This window comes from Falco biarmicus, chromosome 1 (genome assembly GCF_023638135.1).
Source record: "Falco biarmicus isolate bFalBia1 chromosome 1, bFalBia1.pri, whole genome shotgun sequence".
NCBI lineage: Eukaryota > Metazoa > Chordata > Aves > Falconiformes > Falconidae > Falco > Falco biarmicus.
Genome location: NC_079288.1, coordinates 56,789,251 through 56,805,700, shown reverse-complemented (window position 1 = coordinate 56,805,700; position 16,450 = coordinate 56,789,251). Strand labels below are relative to the sequence as shown.

The 16,450-nt window shown below is 38.5% G+C and overlaps 1 protein-coding gene across 6 annotated transcripts in view; it reads right to left on the bottom strand.

Annotated features, from left to right (window-relative positions):
* BANK1 (B cell scaffold protein with ankyrin repeats 1) overlaps positions 1-16,450 on the bottom strand; it is a 167,027-nt gene that overhangs the window by 143,533 nt on the left and 7,044 nt on the right. Inside the window, exon 2 of one of the 6 annotated variants that reach the window (XM_056349091.1) lies at positions 413-509. The exons of the other annotated variants lie outside the window; for them this stretch is intronic. Within the exon in view, the coding sequence (XP_056205066.1) occupies positions 413-500 (88 nt within the window). The 5' untranslated portion in view covers positions 501-509. The remainder of the gene's footprint in view (positions 1-412; positions 510-16,450) is intronic. 6 annotated transcript variants of the gene reach the window in all.

The following is a 16,450-nucleotide window of genomic DNA, read 5'->3' as shown; positions in this document are numbered from 1 at the left end:
TAGCTATCAATGGTAAAGGTAAAGCATATATATTTGAACACTGGACATGATCTGACTTCATTAGAAACACGATTTGTATGTTCAGGATATTTTGGCAGCATGGTATTAAGACAGTTGTTATCGATCTCTCTTTCCTGTCCTTATTCTAACAAAATTATTTACGAACCTGACAAAAATAAATCTAGAACTACATTTTTTTAGTTCTGCTTTCCTTTCAAGATGTAAAGCATGATGCCACAAAATGTAAAACATGACTAATACTCTTCCACATGTTAACTAGGGTGACAGTATGTAAAAGGCAACAGGCACAAGCTGAAACACAGGAGGCTCCCTCTGAGCATCAGGAAACTATTTTTTTGTTGTGAGCACTGGCAGGTTGTGGAATCTCCATCCCTGAAGGTACAGAGGGTACCTGGACATGGTCCTGGCTCTAGGTGGCCCTGCTTCAGCAGGGTGGTTGTACAAGACAGCCTCCTGATGCCCCTTCCAACCTCTAGCATTTTGTGATTCTGTGAAACAATAGAAAACCTGTGATTTGCTGACCAATAAAATATACATTAAAACACCATGGTAGTATACACTAAAATACCCCTGGGGTAGTTCACAGTAACAGCCCTGTCGAGCAACAGTAAGAGACTCGGGAATAGAAGTAGCTGCTGCACTTAACCCTCCATTGAACTTGACTGTGTCTCCCAGGTTCCTGATGGGTCAGGCAACCCGATGGACACTTGTCTGCAGTGCACCAGAGCTTCTTTGCAGGTGAGCATCTAAGCTGTCTCTTGATAGTCACAAAGAAGCAAGGAAATGGTGGGCATACACAGAATTAAAGTGTTTCTTGGGCGCACAATGGATCTGGATAGTGGGATGCGCCGTTGGAAGCATAATACTGATGTAGCTAATGATAATAAAAACTTGTCAAGGATCCCACATAAGTCTTTGTACATAAGAAGAAAACGAACCTATATCTCCAGTCTAGGATCAGTGCTTTATCTATTGGACTTCCCTTCTTTTTAGAATACATTCTTTCTAAATTTTAATATAATCTAAATTTTGTTCATTCATCTTTTACTCAGGAGATGTTTCAAAGTCTACCCACCTGAAGGCTGACTAAAACTTGTACCATAGGGGGACACTGTGGCTTAGTCTCTTCACATTGCTATATGTATATAAACTGCTTGGAGAATTGCTGCTATCTTTTAAACATTTGTGACTACTCCTCCTTTCAAAGTCATTGGAAATCATATAGGGCCATGCTCAATATGGTAGTGGGTGATGATATTTCAAGATAACTGACCCTGACCAATACATTAGAGCAAGGTAGTATTTGTCAAAATGTATTTGGAAAGGTAACCGCTACATTTTCAATGGTAAAAGCATTCTGACAAACTCCTGTTTCTGCTGAAATGCTGAAATAAAAATAAATAGTAGCATATTTCTCATTTAACTCAGCAAAACTATGTGGTTTTTGACACTAGGATAAGAAACCTTGCTTGTTGCAATGTTGTTTTCAGCAGCTCATTTGGTTTTCCATAAATTTGTCTCACAATAAAGAGACAAAAAGCTATGAAGCTTGTTGCACAGTTTCAAAAGAAGAAATTATGTTAACAGAGCTGTAAGGCCAGAAGCTCTTCCAGTCTTATCACACCATTCCACATCACAGGAAATGGAATCACCTTGCACCTTCTATTTTCAGTCCCTGTTTACTAAAAGTACTGTAGTGGTCCTTCAAAAATAAGGATTTAAAGAGGATGCTTAGTCCATGAAGATTCAAGAATTCATTCTTTACATTTTGCTTGAATTTGCTTAGTTTCAACTTCCAGCCACAGAATATAATTTTATCTATTTCTGCAAGCTTAAAGAAGTACCTGCTCTCAGAAATCTGTCCCCTAAAGTCTTCAGACTCCCATGAAGTGACTCTTAGCCTTTCCTTCATTACAGTTTGTAAATTGGAATTATTACTCTTCCCACTACAAGAGAGGCTTTGCAGAACTCCTACCATTCTTTCTGCACTTTTGTGAACTCCCACCCCTTCAAAATACTTTTTGAGGAACCCAAAAACATATACAGCGTTGAAGCTCCTTGATAAAGTGTATGGGAAGAATAAAATAATCTCATTTGAGATTACCTTGGATGTTCATGGAAAGTTCATACTAACTCTTTAACTTAAAAAGTCTCATTTTAAGTTCACGCACATCTGTGTTTCCTTCTATTATCATGGACTTGGGTAAAGACATAGCTAAATGGAATTGCAGGGGGGTATAAAAAAGCATATTTAAATTGAATGGTAAAAATGTTTGGTTTTTTTATAGCCTCACAGAATCTTCGTGTCCTGATTGTGCTGAAGAGGGATCTGCTGGTGTCTCCCACTTGACCAAAAGCCTAAGTATCCTCTCCATGTAGAAGGCGAGCATTAGTAAGAAATAGTGCACAACTGCGCCTCGTCCCTGTGAAGACTGGAAGCACCCACGAAGCATTCCCATATGCCAGAGCAGGAATTAACTGCTGGACTCAAACATTCAGGCACAGCTCAAGAGCTCTCTGTGTGCTGGGCATGGAGGAGTAATTCCTTCAGTAGAAATATTCTTAAAGAGCTGACATTATGTAATAATCATAATAAAAATATACATAAGGTATAAAGTTCACCCCTGTGCAAATGGACAGTACAAGGCTTGGGCATTCAAGAAATGCTAAAGATAAAAGTGAGCAAATTGCATTGAAATGCTAAAAGAAGACACAGTAATTCTATTTCCATTCAGCGTATCTACACCCAAGTCCACAGCTTTGATCTTAGCTAAGTATGCATGAGTGTTTTAAGACGTTTATTGTAGGCTCGACTTTATTTCTTTTTAACTATATTGATTTTTATATATAAGAAAGCTTTATTTATATAAGAAAAGGGAGCAAAATACACCTAACACCATACTTGATGGAAGAAAGACTATGCAACATACATCTCATAAAACACTAATTTAATATGGCTGCCATATTTAATTTGTCTGTCTATACGTAAAGGGAAGAGCCATACTGTTGAGGAGAGACTCATATGAGTGAGGTATTTCACAGTGGACTTTGGTGCAATGTTTATTGGTTTGAAGAAAACAGCTAGTGCTATAAAGTCACCTGTGGGAAACCAAATGTGGGTTTGTTTTGAATTACATGCTTGTATTTTTTTTTTCTGCTATTGATCTGCCTTCTGTATTGAAAGTTAACTTCGATATTAAGCAGGAATGCAAGAACTACATCTTACTTCCCCAAAATTATTTTAAGAGATCAAATATCGGTATTTCAAAATGCTTGCCTGACTTTAAATGTAGAGTCAAAGCTTACCCTAGGGATAGTTATGAAGTCCCCTGTCTAAAACCTACTCCATGTGCCTTTAGCTTTTTCCTATTAAACAATGGTTTTGCCTTCAGAAATTTTGCAAACGTGTAGATGCTTGAATGCATCTTACTTGAAAATTAAAGCCCACCTAAAACTCTGCCTTCAAAACAGTACCATTTTAACCTGAAACAACAAAAACTGGCCTATCTTTAATGCGACACTACCCAATACTGAATACACAGTAACAATGCTTAACTTCTCAGCTAGAGTTTTTTCCCTTCATTATTTTCATCTTTCACTGAATATTTCTTTGAAGTTACTGCACTTGGAATATAATAAAAGTTGAGATGAATTTTGTTCCCTTGAAAGTTAATGTAATAGGAACTATCATATCCTGAAAAAATTAAGCCATGCTTCAACTACTCATGCTTGGAAACTGACTCAAAGGTAGAAATAAAATGTATTATTAGTTCAGCAGTGAGAAACGGGCAATGAGAAAGACTAAGAGAATTTAGGCAGTCATCCACAACCTGAATGGGTTCTTCTGCCAAGCAAAACTATTCTCTAGTTACTGGAATGTAGCTGCCCCAAAAAGCACATCTCATGAAACATGCCACCTGAAACCTTCTTTGAAAACACCTTCTGAATGTTATGAGAACCAAATGAGATGAAAACACCTTTGCAGACTAGTGTGATGAAGCAGTAAGAACTTACATAAGGCAACAGAACATCTTTTTATGGCAACAATTAAAAGACACAGTATGGAGAAAAAAAAAAGGCAAACATATTAGAAAATGAAAGGAAATCTTCAGAACTCTGTAATGCACTAAACATCAGGCAGGCAAAGGAAACAAATCAAAGATTGGGGGCTGGTGGCTACTCTTAAACAGGTACCTCTGTTTATGAATCTTGCAATCTTGTAAAAGAATTTCTGTGCGTTTAGAAGTGATCAAGTAGTACTTGGTAACACACCTTTGATAATAACACTGCTAGATCCAGAAAAGCAAGATCTCTGCACAGATGCCAACTTATTCCCCACATTTTAAAGACTTAATGTTCATAGATGATGTGCTTTACTTGTATATGCCTGCATTTTACTATAGTTTTTTCCAGCAATTCAGCATTAACGTACTTTGACTAAGTAAGGCTGGTTTCAATTAGGCTAGGGTTTAAAAATTGGTTCTACAGTCCCACTGCCTTAGGATGCTTTGGTAAAAAAAAAAAAAAAAGGTGACACTTGAACAGCAACATTTGAACAGCAACATTTCTCATGGCAATTTCTTTCTTGGGGTCATCTACAGCCTTCTGCACTTGGGGTGCTGGACCTTGGCATTCTCTGTTGTTCATTCAGCTGCCCCAGAGTTCCTGTAACCACCCAACAAGCTTGCCACAGTCAACTCTAACGAAAAAGTTATCCAAGTTTCCTTAAATCATTGCCTCAAGCACACTGGCTTTTGATATCTGTGTGAAGAAAACTCCCTTTCAAATTGTTCTCAAACACTGTGTTGAGAAAGGAGAGGATCAACTGCTAGAGAAAGAAGAAAATTCACCTCTTATTTCTTCCTGTCACAGACATTTTCACTTGGGGAAGGGGAAGTTGTTTTACTGTTGTTTTTTTTAATGCCAGTCTTGAAAGAAAAGATATTTGAGAAAGAAGTGTATTAATTCTGTCAGTATGTAATGAGCTACTGTCCATCAGCAAAAATCTGTTGGAGTACAGTTGCTGAATATTTCAAAGAAGAAGTGGAAAAACACAAAATGAAAGTTTTTGGTCACTTTCTCGTAACATATTGATGAAAACCTGAGGTGACATAAGCAACACAGAAAGACACCCACTGCATCTTCAATACTTTTTTGAATAGCAGACTACGCTCTAGGATTACCATGAGTATCTTCCCATGTTAAAAACTTACACAAAAAGAAGTAGTAGTTTTTTCCAGGCAAAGAGAACCAGGGTAAGGAAACTCAAGATTTTAAAATTAACCACACTTACCTGATTAGACTCCTATGTATCTTAAGATTCTCGTTTCACTTTACAAATCAAATGTCACCCAAAGAAAATTAATAACATTGTTCCATAAGCTCCCATTTCACAGAAACATGCCTTCTTCATCTAGAGAATCTTAAGTAGATGGTTTTTAAGACTGCTAGGTTTGAAAAATGTCTGTTTTCCCTCTGAGGCATTTCATCTGCTCTCTCTGTTCCCCACATTGCTTTTGCCCTGTAGGATAAAACTAAAGGTATAGTCAAGGGTAATGACACAATGACAAAGACCGGAGCATGAGAAACATAAGCTCAGACATTTGCAAAACCCTTCTTCTAATCTCAAGAAGATCCATTTCCATTCGGGCTGTATGTAGGATGAGAATGGCAACCACATATAGTAGGTCAAATAAGATTTCAGAAACAGAAGTCCTTTAGTCTCTTGGCCCCTTTGCAATCTTTTCACAAGGATTCAGCCGTTCATCTCCTCATATTGCTTGCCCTCATTACTTAAAATGATATAAGGAACTATGGAAGAAGTTCCACTAGGACTTCAAACAACCCCTGCAATTTAGTATTTGGAAACAGAATGAGAACATTTAATTCAGCACTAATCAGTTGTCTTAGCATAATGAACTGCCCCTCACCCATCAAGAAAGCATTGATTTTCCCAGGCAGCACACCGGACACACATCCAGTAAATATATCTCAAAATGCATCTCTAGCTCTTGGTTGCTGGAATCCTGCAAGGCAAATCCCTTGAAGCAAGCCAAAATGGATTCATCGCGGGAAGGACAGCAGAAAGCACTTTAGAACTACTTGCAGATAATGGAAAACGTTATGTTGCTTCTCAGAGATGTTCCTCTAATGGAAATGAAAATTATAAAAGCCTGCTTGTAAACTTTAGAGTGAGATCAAAAAGCACCTAAATTGCTGCAGCACTGTGGCACACCTGTTTCAATTAAAGCAATTATCCTAAACCATGGGACATTCCTGCCATCACTGTTATCAGCCAGCAGAGCGGCTGCACTTCTATTCTCAGATGCCTATTTAACTAGCACATAATAAGAATATTTTCATTGTTTACATACCATCTATCACTCATTGCTAAGCAGTGTGTGAAAACAAGTACTTGCTCTATATAAAATCAAGCCTCATGTCTTCATCATTCTTCTCACTAAGCTCAGTGAGGTCTGGAGTGGGCAAAATGAGGTTCTACAGAGAGGAAAAGGTTCCTACAAATGGGATGAGTTTAAGCTTTGTCTTGTGGGCTTTCTCTGTAAAGAAGTCTCATTGACCTTCCCTACAGTCACAATAGGAACACAGAGCCAGATAAGTTCCTGAGGTACCTTTCTACAGCATGGACCTGACACAGGTTGATTACAAAGATACCCAACCTGACAAAGCTACCATTAGGCCCATGTCCCGGTTTCAGCTGGGATAGAGTTAATTTTCTTCTTAGTAGTTAGTATGGTGCTGGGTTTTGGCTACGATGTGAGAACAATGTTGATAACGCACTGATTTTTTAGCTGTTGCTGGGTGATGTTTATACTAAATCAAGGACTTTTTAGTTTCTCAGGCCCTGCCAGCCAGAGGGCTGGGGGGCGGGGCACAGGAAATTGGGAGGGGACATGGCCAGGACAGATGACCCAAACTAACCAAAGAAATATTCCATGCCATATGACATCATGCTGAGTATATAAACTGGGGGAAGAAGGAGGAAGGTGGGGACAACTGGCATTATGGTGTTTGTCTTCCCAAGTAACCGTTAGGCATGATGGAGCCCTGCTGTCCTGGGGATGGCTGAACACCTGCCTGCCCATGGGGAGTGGGGGATGAATTCCTTGTTTTGCTTTGCTTGCGTGCACCGCTTTTGCTTGACCTATGAAATTGTTCTTATCTCAACCCTCAAGTTTTACATTCCTTTCTGATCCTCCTTCCCATCCCTTGGGGGGGGGGGCGGGGGGGGGGGGTGGGAAGGAGTGAGGAAGTGTGTGCATGGTGCTTGGTTGCTGCCTGGGGTTAAACCATGACAGCCCAAAAAGCTGTTTCTCCTGAAGAGTGAAATGGCCTTATTCCCTGCTTTAGGCCTCTCTGTGAATACATACGCAAGTGTAATGATTATCACAGCATCTTCACCTGTGAACATCTTGTCATTCACAGCTGAATACCTACTGATTGACACGTGCTCTCATTTCTAAAGAACAAGACTAAACATAAACATGTGATACAGAGATCAGAACTCAGTTCTCTATTTCAAGGTATACCTCATCCTGTATCACCACCACAAGACAAAATTTTGGGTCACTATAGTCACTTCTTTGAGAGAAAAACCACACCTTTGGTAGATTTTAGCACAATATAATTGGATAATTCAGAAATGCTTTAGACACATACAAATCATGAAGAGAAAAATATACCATAATGACAGGATAAAGAGGAAGTATATACACTACTTTTTTTATGATTGCTGTGGAACAAGTCTTTTAGGTCACGTGAAAACCTGAACAAGCTGTATCAAGTTTGTATTAACTGATGCTATTGCTACTAAGAACAACCAATGCCCTTATACTATCACTGTAACTATAGATCTATAAACATGAAACCTTTTTAGAAGTTTCAATTTCAAAATTTCACTGTTAGGGTATACCAAAGTGACCTTACTTATTTTTTGGGTTTTTTTGCCAGTGTTTCTCTTCTCAGGCTCTCTCTAGATGCCTAACTTACTCCAGGGATTTTTGGATTTACGATTACATTTAAACTCTGCTCGTTTAAATTCAACTTCTTAGCTTTTTGTTCTGCTTTCTATTGTTTTTTTCTCTGCCACCTTTGATTCCATTGTTACTTCAGTTCCTCACAAATTCTTACCTCAAATTTCTTCAAAATAAGAAACAGAGGATGGAAAACATTTTCTGCAGATACTAACTATGCTAGAGGAAACAGTCTCATAAAATCCAGTACATTTACTTCTATCACAAGAGAACATACCTCAGAAAACAGTGCCTAAGTACCAAAACAGAAAGCGCTAATCTTGCAAGCAAAACAATTTGGGCATGTTGCTGTGGTTCCAACTGCTGTGATCTGGGGAGGACACACAGTAGCACTGCTGTATCAAACACAAAGAAGGTGTCTTACACATTAAGTAGTGTAATTTGTACACCAAGGACTGGGCAGACACTGATCATCAGACAATCACCATTATATGACAATGTTTTTCAATAAATATCACCACTTACTGCAATTTCTGCTGAGATATTTCTGCATTCCCTGAATTTGTAATGTGGTCAAATGCACTGAATTAACCATAGATGACATCTCAACAGTTGCCAAGTTAAGACTATCATTGACACAAGAAAACTGTCTGGTAGAACTCTCTTAAAGCAGTCACAGAATCACAGAACAGTCTGGGCTGGAAGGGACCTTCAAAGATCATCTAGTCCAACCTCCCTGCCATAGGCAGGGACACCTTCCACTACATCAGGCTGTCCAAAGCCCCCATCCAACCTAACTTGGAATACTTCCAATGATGGGGCATCTACAACTTCTCTGGGCAACTTGTTCCGGTGTCTCACCCATACTTCTTTAGGTTTCTGAAACTAGTTTTGTTTGCTGCATGTCAGCAGAGTATCCAGGAAGGGCTTCTGACACCCCATGAATCAAATAGATTGATCTTCTCCTCCTTTTGCAGACTGGTTTTAAATTCATTTGTTATGCATCTCATTTACTTGAGCGTTCACTCAGAAATTAAAGGAAGTGTGAGAAGCAGTTTCAATTTGATGTATAACATGTCTAAGCCATGAGGCTGTAGAAGTGTCCTCCCATTTCAGCTCATTTCTTCTGTCCCTTTCTGACAAATACGTGACAGTCACCAACACCCCTCCCCCCCAAACAATAGCCAAAAAACCCAAAACCAACAAGACAAATCTCTAATCAGCATTGGGCAAGCACTTTATATTTTTGTGTTGACCTTTTCAACAGCATTTATGGTAATGATTCACACAGAAGAAAGTAAATGAAGTATAAAACTATTACATAAATATGTGTGGCTTCATAAAATGAGCAATGACAGAGCCAACAGTGAGTTAGAAACCAAGCTAAATAAAAGATTCAGCAACAACCTCAATAGAAAGTTGACATCTCTATATTAAACCCATCTCAGCTTCCTCTTTACTGCCTTAAGACAAAGATCCTCGACACTAGCTATGTTACAAACTACTTTTATTTCTGCCTGTCAGACAGAAAGAAATCAAGTTAGTCACATGAGTGCAAGCCTACCTTCACACAATTCACCCACAGGATTACAAAATTAACCGTGATGCCCAAATACCATAAAGCTTACATGAGATTCAAAAAATGTCTTTCCAGCAAGCCTATCTCCTCAGTATAAGTTTAATACATACAATTTATGTCTCCTCCCTGCAAAATATAAATTCTCAAATTACCAGTCCAAAAATAGGACCAAACCAGAGAGTTACCTGAGCACCCATTTTGAGTCCTCCTCTAGCAGACAGCCCTCACAGAAAAGTTTAATGTAATTACTACTACCTTTGACCAAATGGGTTGCTTCCTGGAAATGAACCAATTGGAACTTCTGTATGTTCTGATTCTTGCAAACAGATTTACCACATCATATATACATACCTATTATACTTTACTGTCATTGCTGTATATTCTCACTGTTGGATAGAAACAGGAAAACCAAATCCTTCTTGAACCAGTTCTGCAACAAAACTAACCCTTACCTCATTACAGTCAGAGAACCTGTATAGTTCAAATTTACAGTAAAACTCAGAAGCTTGAGGGGCACAGAACAGGACCAAGGAATGATGAAACATGCTGGTTTTTTACATGATCAAGCCCTTCACTGTTTGACCAAATCTAAATAACCAAATCTTTACTTCCCTCTTGAATATCCAAAAAAAGAAAAATCTTAAAAGAAAAAACAGGCTGAAGATAGCATAGGTTGTATCGGGTATGGCTGAGCTCCATAGCAGCCCTCATAGTGCTCTCTGCTTTGTATCAGTAGTTAGAAATGTGGTGATAACACATCAGAGTTTTGGCCACTGCTGAGCAGCGCTCACACAGCATCAAGGCTGGCTCTCCAACATCTCCCCTTGTCATCAGTAGGCTGGGGGTGGGCAGGATCTTGGAAGGGGACATAGCCAGGATGGCTGACCCAAACTGACCAACAGCATATTCCATACCCTATGACATCTGGTCAGATATAAAAGCTAAGAGAAAGGGGGTGGGGGGGTGGGGGGGTGGTGGTGTGTGTATGCATTTGTTATTTACAACATCTGTCTTTCACAGCAACTGCCACACGTACTGAAGCCCTGCTTCCTGGGAAGTGGCCAAACATCGCCTGCTGATGGGAAGTAGAGAATAACATCTTTTATGTATGTGGAAACAAAGGAAAACAACCTTTGCTACTGCTTTATTAAACTGCCTTTATCTTGACCCACAAGTTTTTTTCCATCTTATTTTCTCCATCTAGCCCTGTTCTGCTAAGGAGGGGAGTGACAGAGCACCTGTCATCTAGCCAAGGTCAACCCACCACATAGGTCTGTCACCGCCTTCTTTCCACATACACTTTATTACTGTCTAATCTAAGATTCCTCAAGATACAACAGTTTAACATGCTACTATATGCCACCTGCTCACCAGTAACTGCTTGCATGTTTGGTATAGATATGAAATAAAATGTGCAGTCTTACATTTCCTCCTCTGAAGTGCATACCTCCCATGCTCCATCTTACAGATTATTCTTAGTTATATAATTACTAGTTATAGTTTACTGCTAGAACTGCACAAACAAAACCACAAAAAAACCCTCACTGCTATCAGAAGAGGCAATCCTACACATTTCTAATATACAGTTGTTTATACCCATTCTGGCAACCTATTTTTTTATTCACCACTTTGATCAACTCTCCAGCCTGCTTTGCCTTGCAGTTGCCTAAGCACTTCAGTTGACAAAAGGGAAAATGAGGCATGGAATAAATACAAACCTCTGAAACTAATGAGAGAGGAAGATGGCCACTTGTAGCAACAACTATGGCTTAGTCAACATTAATATTCAGTTGAGATCATGCGTATACTTTTAAAACACATCATCTGAATGTTTTAAAACCAATCCACCATTGTTTTTATATCTCATAAAAAAATGAGAGTTTTAAACCTCACCAGGCTTTGCTTCACCTTACCAACTAGCCGTAAAGCACATAAACCGCATACCATTCAGACGAAAGTAAAGCCAAACAACGTGCTTTGGAATTGCACCTAATGTTCACCACCTTCTAATGCCACAGGGTGAGACTACAGCGAGTTCAAAATAAGCTCCCTCTAATGTATCCTGCATGTCTGAGGTCCTTAGCACCTACTGCTGGCATGTACAACTCCCCCTCTTTATGGAACACTATTTACCAGTGTGGAACTAGCCTTACAGCATCTGGGAAACTAAGACCTGAGAGTGCTCGCTGACTTGGCCACAGACACTCAGTGCTAAACTGCAGGTAATGTGAGCATGCATCAGAGCTCCCACTCACTCTTGCATGTTTGTGCCAAAGCAGGTTCCTCAAGTAACACGGCTACTTTCAATTCATAGCTTGTACAGACTGTAATGCTATATGATCCTGTAGTCCTTAATGCATTTATAGGTACCTGGATTGGCTAATTAGGACTATAACAAAATGAAACACTTGTTAAATGAAACGCTTATTAAGACATTAAAATTCAGTGAACAAGACTTTAACAATATAATAAGAATATAAATATCCACAAAGAAACCATATTTGAGTCATTTTCAAGACCTGACAGTTGCTTAAATATCTTATGACACTTTTCATCAACCTGATCTGCCAGCAAGAAACATAAAACGACTAAAAAAAAAAAAAAAGAAAACAGAAAAAAAGAGGAATTTATGTTTGGAAACACTCCTCTAAAGACTCCTACTGCTTTAATGAAGACTTAGATTCTTAACTATAATTTATTCAGTACTGGATTGTTTCAGGCAAGCTTTTTTGTTTGTTTTGGGGTTTTTTTTGCTAGGTGAGTGTGAAAACTTTGCCCTTTTCAGTATACTGAGCAAAATACACTTTTGAGGAGAGTATATACATTTTGGCAATTTAAATTTTACAGTGCTCATCTGTGACATAAACGTGGCGATAGAAATAAAATAGTATAATTGACTTCTATGATAGTTTAAATTAATGTTCAACCCTTGATTTCTGATTAAAAGCACTAGCTTTTCACAAAAGTCTCCAAAACATTAAATCCAATGAATGACTTGTCACAGCTTCAAAGGATAGTTCTGCCTTTTTATGACGTTATTTAATACATGTTTTAAAGAAGGGGTTGTGTACAAGATTAATAATAATAATGATCATTATACATCTTCCACCATGAACAGCATGGACTTAACAGAATGTGGGAGTACAAAATTTCTGGTATACACTATCTGCTTGCAAGCTAAAGCACAAGAATATGGATTGCCATTTTAATGAATTCTATAAGCTTTGGTGTTGAAATACAGGCTGCAAGCTTGCCAATGAAACAGAACTGTTTTTAAACTCCCATAGAAAACCAACTGACAATAGCTTGGCAAGAGCACTACAAGAACATTAAAATGAAACTGTTCTGAATGTACCCTGTAAGCAGAAAATATTTCTGTTTCCAAACTGATAAATGTAGGATCTGCCTCAAACTTCCACAGAAAATATATTTTCTCCAGTTCAATCATTACAGACTCTTTCATGCATTAAAGGCCAAATTAGATTTGGCATCCTCTAAAATTGTCAATCTTGAACAGGGAACAGAATTTATAAGGGAAAGGAACAAATTTGGAAGTTTTGATGATAAGATTATAGCATTATAAAACCAGAATGCAAGTATGAAAACCTTAAAAAGTTTTGATTAAAAACTGGCAAAATTTCCCCCGACAGTGCACAGCAACTAAGCTTCATTGATTAAATAGAGTTATTCTGACATACTAGCCTGGGGAATCAGCTTAAGTGAAATGCTCTAGTAGCAGACATCGGGGGGGGGGAGGGAGGAAAAAAGATTTATTGAGTTCTCTGCATTTTTATTGGATTTTCTAGATGATATTGAACATTCATTCCAAGCAAGATGTTTTTAATTCTTTGATTCAACCTTTATCGAATTTTCAGGTAACGTATCCCTACCTTTTAAAAGTACTATTTAAAAGATTCAGAAAAAATTGACACGTAAATTATCTTTAGATATTAAAAGTAAAATTAAGCTGCTAGAAATTACTTTCTGGATATAACTAAAATCATTTAGACACTCATAAAGATGTTTGTGTGGTCTCTCTGGTTTACTTAAAGGCCTAATCGACTTGCTTTGAAATCAAAGTGAATGGAGACTCATAAATCACACCGATTGTTTACTTCAGTTTCCTGAACAAAAAAAAAGGCATTTGAAAATTAAGGATGATCAAATAGTTATTTTTCAGAGGGCTCTTTTTATATTTTTTTTTTAAGTTGGATCTAAAGTTGTAAACATCTTAGAACTGATTGAGCCACCTTCTCTTTTAATGCTCAGCTAAACTGAGCATATAATGCAAAGAACTTGTTCAAGGTAGATATAGTCCACTCATACACCATTAACCATATTGGCCACCTTCTAAAATTTTTTCATACATATGCTCAAGCACACACTCCTGGCTACCGATACATGATTATCGGTCATAATTAAATTCTGTGAATGCTACTGCAAACACTTCAAAAAAATCTCAGTAACAAAACCTTTGTGAAATCAGTGTGATGAAGGATTTTCATAGAATCACAGAACAGTATGGTTTGGGTGGGAAGGGACCTTAAAAATCATCGAGTTCCTATGATGACTCCATCGAGTGGAAGGCAGGGACGCCTTCCACTAAACCAGGTTGCTCAAAGAGCAAATTCATCCAGCCTGGCCTTGAACACTCCCGATGATGGGGCATCCAGAACTTCTCTCAGCAACCTGTTCCAGTGTCTCACCACCATCCCAGTGAAAAATTTCTTCCTAATATCTAATCTAAATCTACCCTCTTCCAGTAATAAGCCATTAACTTGTCCTGTCACTACAGGCCCTTGTAAAAACTCCCTCTCCAGCTTTCTTGTAAGCCCCCTTTACGTACTGGAAGGCTGCAGTAAGGTCTCCCTGGAGCCTTCTATTCTCCCCGCTGAACAACCCCAACTCTCTCAGTCTGTCTTCATAGAAGAAGTGCTCCAGCTCTCTCATCTCTATGGCTCTCTTCTGGACCCACTCCAGCAGCTTCCATGTCCTCCTTATGTTGGGAGCCCCAGAGCTGAAAGCAGTCTGCCAGGTGGGGTCTTGCGAGAGCAGAGCAGAGGGGGAGAACCGCCTCCCTTGACCTGCTGGCCACGCTGCGGGCGCACACTGCCGGGTCATGTTGAGCTTCTTGTTAACCACCACCCCCAAGTCTTTCTCTTCAGGGCTGCTCTCAATCCATTCTCCACCCAGCCTTTATTTGTGCTTGAGATTGCCCCCACCCATGTGCAGGACCATGCACTTGGCCTTGCCCAACTTCATGAGGTTTGCACGGGCCCACCTCTCAAGCTCTGAGGGGCACCTCCATACCCCTCTGAGTTACCTACTAATATCACCTGTCACCTTCTCTTAGTTGTGCTGATTGTTATAGGGGGAGCAGATCAGGCTGCCTTACTCAGCTCTAGTGTCTCTCCTGATGTGACGGGTCTTTCCTCTTCAGTCTGCAGAGCAGTGAAGTGGTTCTGCAAGGGCAACTCAGGCTTTGGGGAAAGTCTCTTCCTCCTAAGGGCTACTTGCTGTTGTAAGCTTCCATTCTTCTGCATATTGATTTTATACTGAATACTTAATATTCACCAAATTTCCCACCATTTCTTTTTAATTTTTTTTTTTAAATCTTATTTTTAAAAAGGAAGCTAATCAAAGTCAGAAGATACCTGGTTTTTGCTGTTTGTATGGTTTTGTTAAAAAAAAAAAAGTGATTTCTGTCAGTCATGCATATTACAGTTTAAGAAAGAGCAAGTGCCCAAGTCTTTTCAATCACATAAATCTTAATAAATCAGAGGAACACCACACTTGTGGGCTTCTGCTATAAGTACTGCTTGTTTTCATTTAGTTCCCACTATCATATCAGCATTAAACTGCTTTGAAGTCTATACTGTATTTAGCCTTTCATTTTTACAGAAGACACTAGCATTACTTAAGATGGGGGCTTTTATTTTCAGTCCTCAAATAGCTCTAAATGGTCCTTGTTCAATTCAATCCAGGCATATTTTTTTCCTTTCAGCTATTTAAACTGTAAATGTTTAATGAATAAATGAAAATTATGAATAATAGAAGGGTGTACTATATGAATGTATATTTTAACATATATTATTCAATTTCCTAAAAGTTCAATTCATAAACGCTATACCATACATTTTTCTATTTTTAAAAAAGCTTTTATAATGTTTTGTATTTTCCATTAGAATATAAATAATGCTTACTATTTCAACCATACCTCTAATCTGCTATTTAAAAAAATAAACAAAACCCCACCACTTTTTGTTGAATACAGTCAAACTTGAATTATTTATTCTTCATGAGTTAGCATTCCCCTATGCCATTGAGAACAACTAAGAAATGTAGTATTCGGGGGGGGTTATTTGGAAGAAAGTATAATGATAAGTAGCGAGTGAAAAATATTACTTCATTACATTTTTACAGGAAAATAGCTTGCTTTGTTTGAGAGACAGAACACATGCACGTCCTCAACACTGAGAAACTTGGCGGGTAAAGTATTTTAAGGCATGAACTGAAATGTGTATTCACACAAAGACTTAAATAGATTAGAGAGCCCTTGACAGGATCTCAGTGAGGTCTGGAGGGACAATATTGCTTATCTTTTAGTCTATTTCTTGTAATAAGTGTTTTACCTGGTTAATATGGTATATATAGAGTAGGGAATCTTGGATCAGGTATTAGTTCCTAGATCCAGTTGCAGTATTCAGTTGCACCTTAACTTGGTGTCACAGCAAAACTCAGGCATCCATGAAAAACTTTCTTCCTTCTCACATCTGATGTTGGTTTCCATAGAAAGAAAACCCAAGAATGCAAGCTGGACAAAAGCTGTAGTACACTTCAGCAGGAAGACGAGGCA